Below are 14,371 nucleotides of genomic sequence, written 5' to 3' on the forward strand. Positions count from 1 at the left end.
TAACTGTGTAAGTAGTTTAATTAAAAGTTAATATTAAGACATCATTCCATTATTGTGGTAGTATTACAATTATTTTGAAATTAATACAATCTGTTGCCTGATCCAAAAACTCCACATGTGCTAAATGCAAACTGGTGTGGGAGGAGAAAAAAAAAAGAGCTGTAAACATACCCTGTAAAGAACACTGAACAATATTCAATTAAACTAGACTATACTATTTTCTGTCAAAAACAATCCACAGTTTGCCGAGGATAACAACACAGCTACATATCAGATAGGGTGATCTAAATAAAGAACTACTACTGAATACATTAAATTATGTACATTATCTGACTGAAATACAGATGAATCAATATCTGTAGATTAATATATTTTATAAGAATGAAATATATGGAGTTCAAGTATGTATTCAAAACTATGAAAAGATGTCCGTCTATCTTGAATCAAAAAGTCAGAGCTCAATCAGACTGTATACAGAGTTTAGAAAAAAAGCAAAAGTTTCTGACATTCTGTGCATAAGATGTGAATACTATGAAACAAATCTAACAGACAGTCAGCAAAACTGTCCCCCCTTTTAAGACTACCTGACAAATACAATTTTAATGGATACCCTACACAACCAAGTTGATCTGGATCTCACCTTGAAGTTCAAAGCATTTTTGTTTACTTGTCCTAGCTAGCTCTTGGGCTTCAATCAGCTCCTTGTGCAGCTGCTGAATTTCTTGCTTAGTCTCAGTCTCAGATTGTGCACCCTGCAATTCATCTGATAAAAGAACATTTTCTTTACATCATAAATTTGTACAACAGTTTAATTTCCACTGCCATTGTGATGACTGGTGATTTGTTATTCAAATCATCCAAAGTTAGTTAAAGTAAACTCAAAATTAATTAGGTAAATATTAGCAAAAATATTAATATACTTTTAAAAGGAGGAAAACATATGCAAACTGTAAAACATTCATTACATACAACATGCAGTATAAAACAAAGACAAACAAGAATGTGAGAGTTTTTAAAAACACTGTATAGATTGGCAAGGATTCCTGGATTGACAAAAATGAAGGAACAACAAGCATAAGACAACCCTTGGCTGTGTTTACAACTCGTCTGTTTTTAAAAGGAAGCTACTCTAACCTTCTCTCCTCGCACACACTTACCAGCAGTGACCCTGTGTCCCCTGCCTCCCCAGCCCACCCTCCCACAGCCCTGCTCCTGGCAGCACGTACCAGCCCCGGCAGGCAGCACGGTGGCACGTGTACAGCCCCAGCCTTCTACTGAGGCTGGGCAATGCCAGTCAGCTGCAAGAGATGATGCAAAGAGCTGCTATTAAGTAGTTTGCTACTGCCAATCAGCTTGCTACCATGCAAGGCTTGGCTTCCTCCTCTCCCTCTGTGGACCATAATGACAAGGAAAGGAAAAATTTAGTGAAATTTTCTAAAACAAAATTAAGAAAATGAAGAAAAGTCTACTCTCCTTTATTACATTCAGTGGTCTAGTGAATACCAAGTTAAATTTTGCCCTTTACAATTTTTTCCACTATGTCTTAAAGTATTAGGTATAGCTTTTAACACAATCAGATATCTATGCATGTTATTTAAACTCCAAATAAAAACATTTGCTCTTCTCCACAAGTTTTGTAGCAACTAAAATGTACATTAAATACCTCTCGGGCCCACAAGAGATGACTTGCAATCACAGAGAAATTAAGTACTTCTAAAGCTGAGGTTTTGGGGGAATTTAAAAGAGGAGTATTTGTAACTAATAGCAGTGTCCTCTTTACAGGCACACACTAGAAACTAGATGCAGTAACAAAGAGGAAGAGCACACTCCAGCCTGCAGGCATCTGCAATGCCAGAAACCGGATCCAGGAAACTCTCTTCGCTACATTTTCCTTAAGCAGTGTCTGTGCAGAAACAGATCCTTCAACAGGCACAAACAGCACCAAGAAACTGCAGAGGCAGATGGCTAAAACTTTACATAAACGCCAGTTAGGTGAGAAAGGTAAAGGAGGGAAACCAGTGAAAAAAGTTGAGCTGTACATCACAGGAGAAGGAGAACAAAAAGGTAGAGGTGTTACACAGCTAACTGGTTAATAAACATCTCACGTTATAGATCATATGGATTTAAGATAAGGATACACTGATTAGAATAAAAACCCCAAAAGATAAATTGCTTTGGTTGTCTGGACCTTTCACTAATAAAAAAAAATAAATACATTTATTTTTTATTTATTATTAATAAATAAATACTAAACTAAATAGTTTAGTTTGTCATACTTCTGACATTCATATTTGGCTGTACGTCGCCAATAAAGTAACTATAACATTTTTTTGCTGTTTTCTTCATTAAAGTAATTGTTTATCAAATCATGCTAAAGTCTTTGTACTGCATCCCTCCAAGAAAAGAGGCTACGTTTTTCCTATTCTCCCAGTAATAAATTGGTGGGATCGAGTAGAGCTGAGGGTACACATGTGCTTTTATACTTTTTCAGAACAAAATTATGAGAGCAGAAAGGACAAAGAGGGCCACATATTTAATCCAAATACTTTCTTTTATAGTTTATTAGAGTTTTGAATCCAAGTTTCACTTTACTGAACATGTTTTGTTCTGAGCTTCTCATGGACAAAGACTTGGGGCAATTAGACTTTCAACCCTCTTTAATGAGACTGCTCAGAAGAAATGGATAAGGAAGTTGACAAATCATGCCTGATAAAGAAGCAGTGTCCCAAATCCAACAACAGACACCCTAAATGAACTTTCTGGTGGTCAGTAATTTCCAGTCAAGGAAGCATACTTTATAAAAGATAACACTGCTTCAAAGGAGATGAAGAACTCAACTTATGGGACAACATAATCAGTTCAGCAAAGGCACAATCTCTGTCAGAGTAAAAACTCTCCTACCCAAATGCAATAGGGGAATTTCCATATGCCTGACGTGCTCCTAAGTCAAAACCTAAGAAATATAAGCATGAGAAAATAACAGGTTTTCGGTCTTTTCCAAACTGAAAATTTTCTTACTGTCTTTTGTTCAAAGCAAACATAATTTTTGTGCTAACTCTAGTTTTGGGAAAAAAAAAAACTTTAGTGAGTAGTATTGCCATATTTATAAATAATAAAACCACTAAATATCATCAGGCTTAGAATTAGTTCCCTCAAAAAGCAAAATTGTATAACAAAAACCTGGTTTGAGAACCAGTGTAAAAGGCTGCAATTAAAAAAACTATTTGAGCAATTTCCAGAAGTATTCAGCATTGGACTGACTGTTCTCAGAGAAGTCCAAGGAATTTATCATTAATTACAACATGGTGCCAAAAAAAAAAATAAAAGTCAAATACAAAAGTTTGAAAACCCTCATTCATTCTAGGTCATGGAAAATTTTAATCTGCCGTCAGATTGTTTTCCATGTTACAAGAAAAGTTCTTATTTAACACCACTTTGTTTCCCACCCCCAGTGAGGTTTCCCTTAACATCAACTCTACTGGTAGATTTAAATTGTCAAAAAAAATTAGTGCGATCTGTACAAATCATTCCCAAAGCACACAAAAATTTCTTCTCCTTCAATCTGACCTAAGAAAAGGAGTTTAATCCATGGGTCAGTTTTGGGTAAAAAAAGACCACTTCCAAATCATTAAAAAATACGATGGTGTATGAAGGAATATTTTGCAATTTTAGGATCTATAAAATAAAATTTCAATAAAACCAAAAGAAAAACAAACAAAGATATTAAGAGAGCTCTGCTTATATGTTTGCCTTTACTCTTTTGTTTTGATAACAGGGACAATATAGAACCACACATAGGCTGTGGTCTTAACTGATTCCTTATCTGGGTGTGCCTGGCCTGTAGAAGAAATTTTATGAGCAGGCTGGTATTCCTCCACGTCTCACAGTAGTTCACTTTAAGAATTTTGCAGGATTTTTCAGGTTATTCAGATGACTATTTTCAGAGTACTGAGGTGAAGTCACATAAACAATTAAAACCCCAAGTTTTCTTCAGCTTCATAAGATTAATGTAAACTGTATCATATATTTAAAATAAAGTATTTGGCTATTTGATCACAAAATAATGGTTCCCAAACTTGCTGAATCAACAGACCATTGCCGATTTTCAAAATTTCTTATGTAAAACTACCACTATTCAATAAACCCTCAACTGAAAACACTTTTTATTAAGATTCCATGGATCAGCCTTGTAGTTACTATGAAAGTACAAGGAAGCTGATAAGAACAAGATAACTAACCTTCCAATGACATGTATTGCTTCTTTCCATCTGTTTAACATTTACCTGTTTTTAACTTTGCAATAAGTAGTCACAAGCAGCCTGTCTAAATAGAAGCATCCAGGGAATTGTTATTAATAGCTAATAAAACCATCTACCTCATGGGGAAATAAAAAAGCAGTTCTACTAATCTGTGACAGCTTTTTCCCCTCCTCTCTTTGCTAGATTCTGCCTTGTAGAAATTTGAAACAAATCCTGAACACACTCAAAGTTTATTGATGGAAAATACACTTGGCAGAAACTATGGCAATTAAATGTCTCATCATTTTCTTGTTCCATTAATTTGTTTTCTAAATTCCAACAGTTAAACAAAAAGGAACGCTGCCTTTTCCAGCAGCCATTTCCGCATTCCAAACAGCTGCCAGATCAAAAATGTTCTCACTCTTCCTTAATTATATGATTGTATAACAAATCCACTTGAAAGTTGTTCTGTGGCAAATAAAACCCTTTTTAGGGCAAAGTCAAGGACATGAAATAGAGCTCTTCGAGAAAACCTAAAACAAAACTGCGGATTTACAGGATCTTCATAAAAATTATGAGGCAAATGATTCATCGTACAGATATTTTTTAAGAATTTCATGACAGCAAAATAGGAATGCCCATAAATAGCCTCAAGAGAAAGAGTTATTCCAATTATTTCAGTTAATTATAATATGTAACTCAATAGCAAAGCACTTCATGCAAATAGGTATTTTTCTACTTATTCACTTAAGTTCAGTAACGTAACCTTTAGCTGTGTAAAGATGAATGAAGCAATGAGAACATCCACATGAGCAGAAGACTGCTTCCGTGTTACTACAGAAAACTTGATTTTAGTCCTTTAAGAGTTCAATTAACCCTCCCTGCCAGTTTAGTATACCCTAGACAGAGACAGTATAACTACAGCTGACCCTTGCTGTGACACGAGACTGTTCTAATCCAGGAAGCTGCACGCTCACAGCAGCCTTATCTTGGTCTTGGGCTGTTAAATGAACCTTTCTGCCAGAACTTAGGAAGACTTCACTTGCATATAAGGAAAATGAAGGAATCGGTGGTTTTGAGCCTGAGAGGTCTATGGACTGCTTTTAATGTATCTGCAGAATGTAACTAAGAAATCCAGCCAATTAGGAGTTGTCTTCAGCTGGCTAACTATAAGAATTAGAATTAAAATAATTTCTACATGAACTGTCTGAATTCAGTTTCCATACTGTACTGCTTACATACAGGGTTGTTCCCGCCCTGAATTCTGTGCATTTGACAATGCTCCCAGGAAACAAACTCCTTAACGTGCATCCCATTCTGGACTGAAAGTTCTAATACTCAATGAACATCCAAATATTTTTTTTTTCAAATAAAACTTCCTGCCAACCTCAAATTTATTACCAAAACTAAGATTATGATAATCAATACAAACAACATGACCCCATTCTACCTTCCAACATAGGCAGTCACTGAATATACTTGTTATTATTTGCAGACAGAGCAAAACCCAAATGACACATGCTCAGTATATCAAACACTCCTTTTTAAACTGCTTTGCTGAACTGATATCCACTGGAAAATATCAAACTCAATTTTAGTTTTGCTGTTTGGAAACACGTATAATACATGCAATTTTCGTAAGTCTTACTATTATAAAATTAGAGAAATGTAAATAATTACAGAAAAAAGCTCTTTGGAAGAATCCCTCCTCCTCACAGCTATTCCTAACTTAAGTGTACACTGAAACTATTTCTCAACTTTGCTTGAAGTTGTAACATGCAAAGTCCTCAAACAGTGTTGGTGAGTGCAGAAACTAGCTTTATGCACAAATTATTTCTATGCTAACACTCAGAAGTGTGCTTTTATAACACATCACCCAAAGGAACCTTTATTGATATTTAAATGCAACTCTTCCATACTACCATGGTTAAAATATTTGAGTATCAGCACTCTACTTCAATGTACACTTGATAAAAAACAGGTAGACAAAAAGATACATATACAGATTATGCATCTAAAGTTACAAAAATAAATTTGCTTACCTTTTAGAAGAGCTACTTTTGCAATAGGTTCATTTAGATCTTGGTCATCCATTTGGGCATCTAAAAAAAAAAAAAACCAAACCAACCCTCACCTTTCAGAAAGCAGGTAGACTGCAGAGAGTTTTCATATATGCATTCATTAAGCAAAGAGATCTTTTTTGTTCTTCTCACTTTACAACAGTTAATTACGAAGTCACAAAATAGGCAATACTGTCTTAGGCTTGTACCTGGCTCCGCACAATACACAACTTCTCCGCTCTTTTGGAAAATGCTCGTGATTAAGTCATTTAATTCAAACTAATTAGATGTTACAGAAATCTCAGTTAAACTACTTACCTGTAGTGTCGTCACTGCTTTTTTCCTTGCTTGGACTAAGAGTGTCTGACAAATCAGATTCTTTGACTCTTGCTTGATTCTCTGTAAGAGACAAGGAAAATCAACTACAATCAGTAAATGCTTTATTCAGTCTCTTAATCATAATTTCTTTTATATATATATATTTAACTGTACTGCTAGATGTCAATAAAAACCCAACAAAGTCGAAGAAACACTTAAAATCTGGTGGTTGCTTATTTCTTCATAAGTCTGGGCTAAAATGGATTCAGCATCACTGAAGTCATTACTAGTCTGGCATCTAATAGGGGATGCAACTGCCTCATGCACAGCTTGAACTTTTGTTTAAGCTGTATTCTTGCCAATTGGAACTCTGTGTAAAAGCTGATTCAATCAGGGAACAAATAAGAAAACTAGAACAATGCAGATACTGTAGCAAGTCAGAAAGGAACTGCTGTTAAGAATAAAAATGCGCTTCAGTATTTTGGACAAATAAAATAATAGCAACAAGTCTTGTATATACTGTACTGTTTAAAAAAAGTGTGGTATGAACCAGTAAAGAATCACAGCAATACAAATTAATACACTAATTTCTATAAAGAATTTTCAGTTCAAATTGTATTAAGAGAAGGCAGCCTATAGCCTTTCCACAAAAATATATCTTCATGAACTATCTGCTCATATACAACCCACCATATTATTACATGTAGCTTAGTGAAGCCATACACCGGTGCTGGTTTGTTTGGGTTTTTTTTTTTTTCACCAGTCTTAGATTATTAATGAGGAGCAGACATTGTCAAGAGGTGAGGGAACTTAGTTATTCTAGTGCATCCTTTTCCCACACAGCAGTAGCCCTGACTCAGAGTCTAAACACTTGGTGAGACACTTTTTTTTTTTTAAATAAACATTGCAGTTTATTTCTGATGGGTCCATTAAAGAAGGGCACACCATCTCCCGTGTGGGCAAACCCAGTAAGTTTGTCAGCGAGGAACCATGTCACCAATATGCAGGCGAGGTTACATAATGAAGTCTTTTTTGGCTGACTATGCAGAGTCTTGGTTTGACAGCATCACTGCCCACCCACAGATTAATAGAGATTTCCTCTGAGTCTCAAGTTCCAAGTAGAGATATATATATAAAAAAGGATTATTACAACTTTCCCAGTATAAACATTTTACTTTTACCTTATACACAGAAAAGTATGGTGGACTCAAATAATTTCTTCACATATAGATACTCGTAGATGCAACAAAAAAGTACCAGGACACAGGAAGAAAGATGCACAGCAGTAAATAAATCAAGTGTGTTATACCAATAGGGTTAGTATATGAAAATACGTAAAAACCAAAGGAGTCAGGAGAAAGCTTGCGTGCATTGTTTTTTCAAGTAAAAAGAAAACAAACAGAACTAAATATCCCCAAAATGAAAGAAGGTAAGTGGAAACTAAAGACAACCTGTGCACTTACACTGGGAAATTAGCAAGATGACACAACACAGACAGGTTAATAGAAGGGAAAAAAAACAAGTTTTCTTCAACTACCATGAAAAGTTTTCTATTTCTCTGTGCCAGAATAACATCCACTTGTACATGAACAGAAGGCAGCAAGTACAAACAAAGCAGCTGATCAAGAGCCAGACTCTTCTGTCTTAATGTAACTGAAAACACTGGAGAAGGAGAAGGGAAAAGCACTCGTACACTCAAAGTGCATTAGGGGTTCTGACCTGGCAGCTATCCCAAACATACCTCATATGACTTCAGCAGACTTCAAAGCTCATAATAACCAGAGTAGTTAAAAACTTGAGGTTTCGGGGTGGTTCTTTGCTAAAACAAAAAGGCTATTTCCCTATTTTTAGGAATAAGGTTTTTAACTTATATCTAAAGATGATACAATACAAAGCATTTTACACGTACAGAATCAAGCTCACAAGATTGCCATTAAAACTGCAAGAATTACTAAACCAAGTAATACATTATTTTTAAAGTATTAAGAAAAGTAAATCCTAAAAGCCTCACCCATGTCGTTTATATTAGTGGCCAATCCAGAAGTGCTAAGCTGAGCAGTATCTGTATCCAACTAACTTTACCATATCTGGTCAGACATGGAAACACCGCTTCCTTGCTCTGTGCAAAACGGGAGGAACAGTGCAAGTTCCACCCGCTGAATTAATTCTCTCTCTCCCCCCTCCCACCCACGCTCGGGTACACCAGCTTTTTCCGGCCTTCTATCCTCCTCCCCCTGAAACAAGGAACAAGATTAGGCACTAGAGAAAAGATGCAGAAGTCAAAAAGAGAAGTGGTTTAGAAACCTGCTTCCTATTCTGGAACTAGAGTCATAAGCACAAAACTCTTTCCTGTACTATATTATTTCACAGCAGTTGTCCCTATTTCCCGTAATAAAACTGAGCTGAATAAATATAGCCAAAATGATGAAGTATATTAAAATGTGTTGACATCATACTTACTTGATGAGTTAGAATATATTAACAAACACTAAAAATAGCTCACAGCTTTGCAAGATAACTGGCATGCAAGTCTTACGTTACAGTTATTGTATGCATTCTTTTGCCAAATATGGCATGTTGTCTACAGCTTACTCATGTACAGAAACAACTTAAAGGTGTAATTCCATACATCAAGGTAAGTGAAGATAAACTGAAAAGTCTCTAAAACACCAGAACTTTTAACAAGCTAACATTTATTCAATACAATAATACTTTGCAGAAGGACAGAGGGTAAAGAAATGAGGTAGTATGTCTAGACATGAATAAAAACCTACAAAAGTGGAGTCACTCTACAAGTCCAAACAATCTTACATTGTTAGGCACATAGGAAATTGATCTACATACTTCATAGCATTCTGAGTCTGGCGCTGCAAGATAAGGATGACAGTTCCTTGACAAGATAAATCTTTTCTAATTAGCTCCTTGTATTTTATTTGTTTTATACAGAAGAGAAAAAAGTTAGAGATGTACAGTTATATTTTACTTGGAAAAGGTACATTTAGGAGGTTGACAGTTATTTTAAAATTATGAGGATGGAAGTTAGAAAAAAGTCAAAATAAAATAAACTTTTATTTAAAACTTAAAATGAGACCAAACATTATTTCTATTTAGTCCTATAATAAAAACAGAAACCTGTTTGAAATTTATGCAGGCACTAAAGATTTAAATCAATTTATAAAAAATATTATATTTTAATTTTTTTTTTTTTTTTTTAAATGCACATTCAGCTAAGAACTCAGTCAAAACTGAGACCAGCATTTCATGGACTCAATCTTCAAAAATTGTTTCTTTTAAATCTTTTTATCCTACAATAGTATTTGGAGCAGAGTTCAGTAATCAATATATCTTCCCTTCATTAATTTTTTTTCTTAAGTAGTCAGCAAAACTCAAACTGCTAGTTTAAGACAGAACATGCACTGAAGTGACATAAAAAACATGCTTCAAAACCAGTTAAAGAATCCAGAAATCTAACCTTTCAAAAGCTTTGTTTCTTCCACTTTGGTTAGATGTCCTTCATCTATGATCTTGTCTGCCAAACAAAATAAGTGTTACTTTCCAAGCTCAAATTAAGCAAGCTTTTCCTTGCACACAGCTACGCAGACTACATTCCATGACCAAATTAAAAGCTGGTAATATTACTTCCTACTCAGGCTTGAACAAAAACTTTATTCTGGCATGAAATAATGAAACAGAGCACATAAACCTACTGGAACGTTGTGATAAAGTGCATAATTATTTCTTCTGCAATTTATTAGCTTACATTATTAATGCTTCAATTGACTAATGAGAAGTTAGGAAAATTAATTTTTATGAACTTTTTAAAAAAAAAAATCTAACTGGGAGCAATAAATAATTAATACATTTCTCAAGTTATATTTATAAAAAAGCAGTTCTAAGAGCTGGCTGCCTGAACTAGATATCCACCAGACACAGCAGAAATACGCCACAGTACAACAGAAACTGAGAAGCCACCTCGACATCCCACCTGCTTTAACAGTGCCTATGAAAGGTACACAGAAATAGCCTCTCTCAGCTTAAAACATTCAGACCACTGCACAAACTTCCAAAAAGTTGTGTGTGCATCACATTCAGGTTCACAAAAATCGAATATACATACAGCATTGACAGGGAAGTCGGGTATGTCAGTATGTCAGGTGCATAAAAACAATTTGAGACTACATTGCTAACTTCATCCTAGCTCCAGCTAGGACATGAATGCAAACAGTAAGACCAAGGGAAGAACAGGTTTGGATTAATCAAAGACACTAAAAGAACTATTGAACCAGTAATTCATTAACTTCCTTTTCAGAGGAGATTTCATTATTTCAAATTCCTTAACAACCATGCCAACAGGCAAAATTTTTGAGGGTCACATATCTTACAGATCACATCATCAATTTCTATGCAGTAGATCTTGCACTTTAGACAAGGCTGAGAGCTGTTAACAACCACTGAAACACCAGGCTTGAAGGTGCCTCTGCCTCCACTCTGAGCTCTCCCTGATGGATCCCCGACAATCAGGCAGGGAACCGAGTTTGCTGGTCATGCCATGTGCTGTTTACAGGGAACTAAGACACAGAGAAGAACAGCACGTACAGGAGAGTTCAGATTAAGGAAGCTGGAGGACAGTATATCCTTTAATTAAAAAAAAAAAATTTGTAAGCTTTAGTCAGCATTTCCAGCTTCACGTAGCTCTGTACTCCTCTGATGGCAGGTTTCTGTAACCATGACAATTTAAGGACAGAGGTGGGACTATATTTGCATGGAAGTATCTTTCTCAACTTCAGATTTTCAGGATTGGCTTCAGGTCTCAAGCAACTGTAGGAGATCACTCATCACCCAAGTTCAGAACAGTCTCAAGTTCATCAGAGCTGGAGCGAGTCACTGTGCCTAGACGGAGGAAGGCACCGTGGAGGGAATCAAGTTACCGCAGCCACAAATGAAGAGTTACTGAGTGATATCATGAGCCCTCTTTCATTAAACAAAAAAAAAAAAACCCCAAACCTCCAAACCTGAAGAAAAGTCTTCATATGTGACTATTCCAGGACTCGGCTGAGGCTGGAAGTAGAGCGGAGAGGATGGCAGCAAGAAAGCAGCTGAGGAACCTGATCTAGTTGAAGATGTCCCTGCTCACTGCAGGGGGGTTGGATTAGATGACCTTTAAAAGGTCCCTTCCAACCCAAACCATTCTGTGATTCTCTGAATTCTGCCCATATGTTGGAAAAAGACACTCGAAGTAGCTATCAACTGCTTGATCTGAAGGGGTAACACCTCCTCTGTGCTGGACAGTTAGCTTCAAATAGGCTTCTATAATCAGTTTACAGAAGAACAATTAACATTATGAATTGATGGATCTTAGAGTTTTCACAATTCAGTAACTGTTAAACCAAAATAATTACAGTACAAAACAAACTAGTCTTCTTGACCCAGATGATTTTCCACACCGAAACCTTTGCAGCAGCTCTTTACACTTTTAAGAATTCGCAATTCCTATGACTAAAAAAAAAAAAACCAATGACTTTTTTTTTTCTTTTCCATGGTGGTTTCCTCTTTTCTAATGTTTTCAATATTTGTACAATTTCAGTATTTGTACAAAAGTTTTCTTCGTGATGCTATTTCTTCAGCAAAGAACTTCAGCAGTAACACGAGTCTGCTTGCCCAGTGTGACTCAAAGCTGGTACAACCAGTATTTTTCACTTGATGACTGACATCTCTAACTTACAAAACAAATAAGCATTCTCTGGGTTTTAGGAGTGTAGCATTAGTGTATTTCAAAGCCAACAAGAAATAGTTTATTTGAGCATGCCTGTGTATATTTGGATAATAAACAGAAAATTGGACATTGATGTAACTGAACTAAATAGAACTTTACTCTGCACTCTGTTACCACCCTAGTCACTAAAAATGACAGAACCAAGACAACAATCAGAAAGTAAAAGCAGACATATCTGTATCTTTACAACTTCCCTTTTTCAGATCCCTGCATCTTTTCAGAAAATTTATTCCTAAATTTTTTTTTTTTTTTTTTTTTTTTAAGTCAATCCACATTTTCCCTGAATTAAGATATGCATTTTGGCTACCAAATTATAAATTAGGGTCAGGATCGTAGCTTTAATTTCTGGCACAAATAATTTTTATCTTTCATGCTATCCAGTCACTACTTAACAAAAAAGCAAAGAATTACGGATAGTTGTAATAAATAATAATAATTATTACTGAAACCAGCTGCTTTGATGTTAAGCTTTCAGCTCACCTTTAAGACAGTCTGTTTTAATTTTTGCTCATGAATGTAGTTCAAAGGCAGCTTTCATTTAGGTTTTTAGGCATTTCCTATCTTTCCAGAACAAGAACTTCCTTTTAGATTTAGGTTGCCTATCACTATGTGCAATATAAGAATTAAGATCTGTTAATACTATAATTACTTAAGTAACATGCCCTCAATATATTTACAGTTTTGTATCAAGTTAAGTTTTTGAAGGAGGCCAGTTTTGAAGACCAATGAAAGGAAACCTGGCCCCCAAGACACAAATTTCAATCAATCTGAAAAAAGCGACACTAACAGCTTTAACTTTACTTGCCACTTCCAGGTCAAAAATTCACGGAAAAGTTGAAAATAGCTATTCAATCTATCCAAAAACTACTCCATTTTAGATAGATAAATGAAAAAAAAAACCCAACAAAAAAACTAACCAAAGGTAAAGTTAGTCAAAAGGCAAAAAAATGACTTGCATTTAAAATCATAAATGCCAAAATCAGGACAAAAATAGGGACACAAATAAATAAGAGTTAGATTGGAGCAAAAGACAGGAAGCTAGCAGGGCACCAAATCTCTCTTTTCTGTATACATCATCACCAGCTTTGGTTATAAGTCATATCCTGTAGTAATCAAAAAGAAGCACGATGACTTTTGCTATTGATGTCACTGGTTTTCACCACTGGTTACTGAAAAGAAGTTATGAAATGAGTAAAGTGAACTGGATGTAATGATCAGAAAGTAACAGACTTCCCAGATCACTCACAGCAAGATTTCATAACATTCCACAGACGTTATAGATTAGGACAGGTTATAGTATCATAAGCCCTGTTCTGCTTAAAAAATAAAATAAAAATAATTTAAAAAAAATCTTTTGAAACCTGCAGAAGCTGGATTTTACAAACAATTATACCCAAGTTAAGCATTCAAGCTACACTGCAACTAAGATTTCAGTATTCTATTGTTTTTCCCTCACATAAAAAAAAAAAAATAAATCTAGCTTTAGTATCTAGAGAGGTCTTGATTGCTCTTAAGTGATAAGCCTTATACCTCTGTGGCAACTGTTTGTACAGAATACTAGATTGTTTAATCATCTAATTTTCCTTCTTGTGTTATCTTATATACTCCACTTCCTCAAGGTGTTTTTCCTCATTTCTCTGTTTGTGCTTTCCCAGTTTAAGTGCTTCTTCCCCAGAACTACAGGGATGCACACTTTCCCCACTCTACCAGCACAAGTCAGAACTTTCTCTTCCAGAAAAACTGCATGGTTGTCTCAATTCTCCTTTCTGTTTAGATTTCTCTTATGGTTTGCAGATCCTCTAGTTTTAATTCCTCTGCTTCTATTATGAAACAGCAAACTCTACATAACACAACTTCAATGAGTGACTTCTATTTCTGGGATTTTTATCGTATTATTATTTTATAAATAATAAACCTGCTCTTCTCCCAATCCCTAAACCTCCGGGCAAAAAAAAGCATAGCCCCATATGATGAACTATACA

At 35.3% G+C, this 14,371-nt stretch overlaps 1 protein-coding gene across 3 annotated transcripts in view; it reads right to left on the reverse strand.

The window, feature by feature from the left end:
* The window catches only part of SLMAP (sarcolemma associated protein), a 43,881-nt gene that overhangs the window by 13,476 nt on the left and 16,034 nt on the right, over positions 1 to 14,371 (reverse strand). For 2 of the 3 annotated variants that reach the window (XM_010165398.2, XM_029084359.1), the window contains 4 exons: positions 10,089 to 10,145; positions 6,617 to 6,697; positions 6,281 to 6,340; positions 641 to 763 (listed from right to left, as the gene is read on the reverse strand). In XM_010165398.2, coding sequence (XP_010163700.2) covers positions 641 to 763; positions 6,281 to 6,340; positions 6,617 to 6,697; positions 10,089 to 10,145 — 321 coding nt within the window. Of the gene's footprint in view, positions 1 to 640; positions 764 to 6,280; positions 6,341 to 6,616; positions 6,698 to 10,088; positions 10,146 to 14,371 lie in introns of those variants that run through there. The other variant, XM_029084360.1, reaches the window with a different exon arrangement.

The sequence above is a fragment of the Antrostomus carolinensis genome, unplaced genomic scaffold (genome assembly GCF_000700745.2).
Source record: "Antrostomus carolinensis isolate BGI_N321 unplaced genomic scaffold, ASM70074v2 scaffold14423, whole genome shotgun sequence".
Classification (NCBI taxonomy): Eukaryota; Metazoa; Chordata; class Aves; order Caprimulgiformes; family Caprimulgidae; genus Antrostomus; species Antrostomus carolinensis.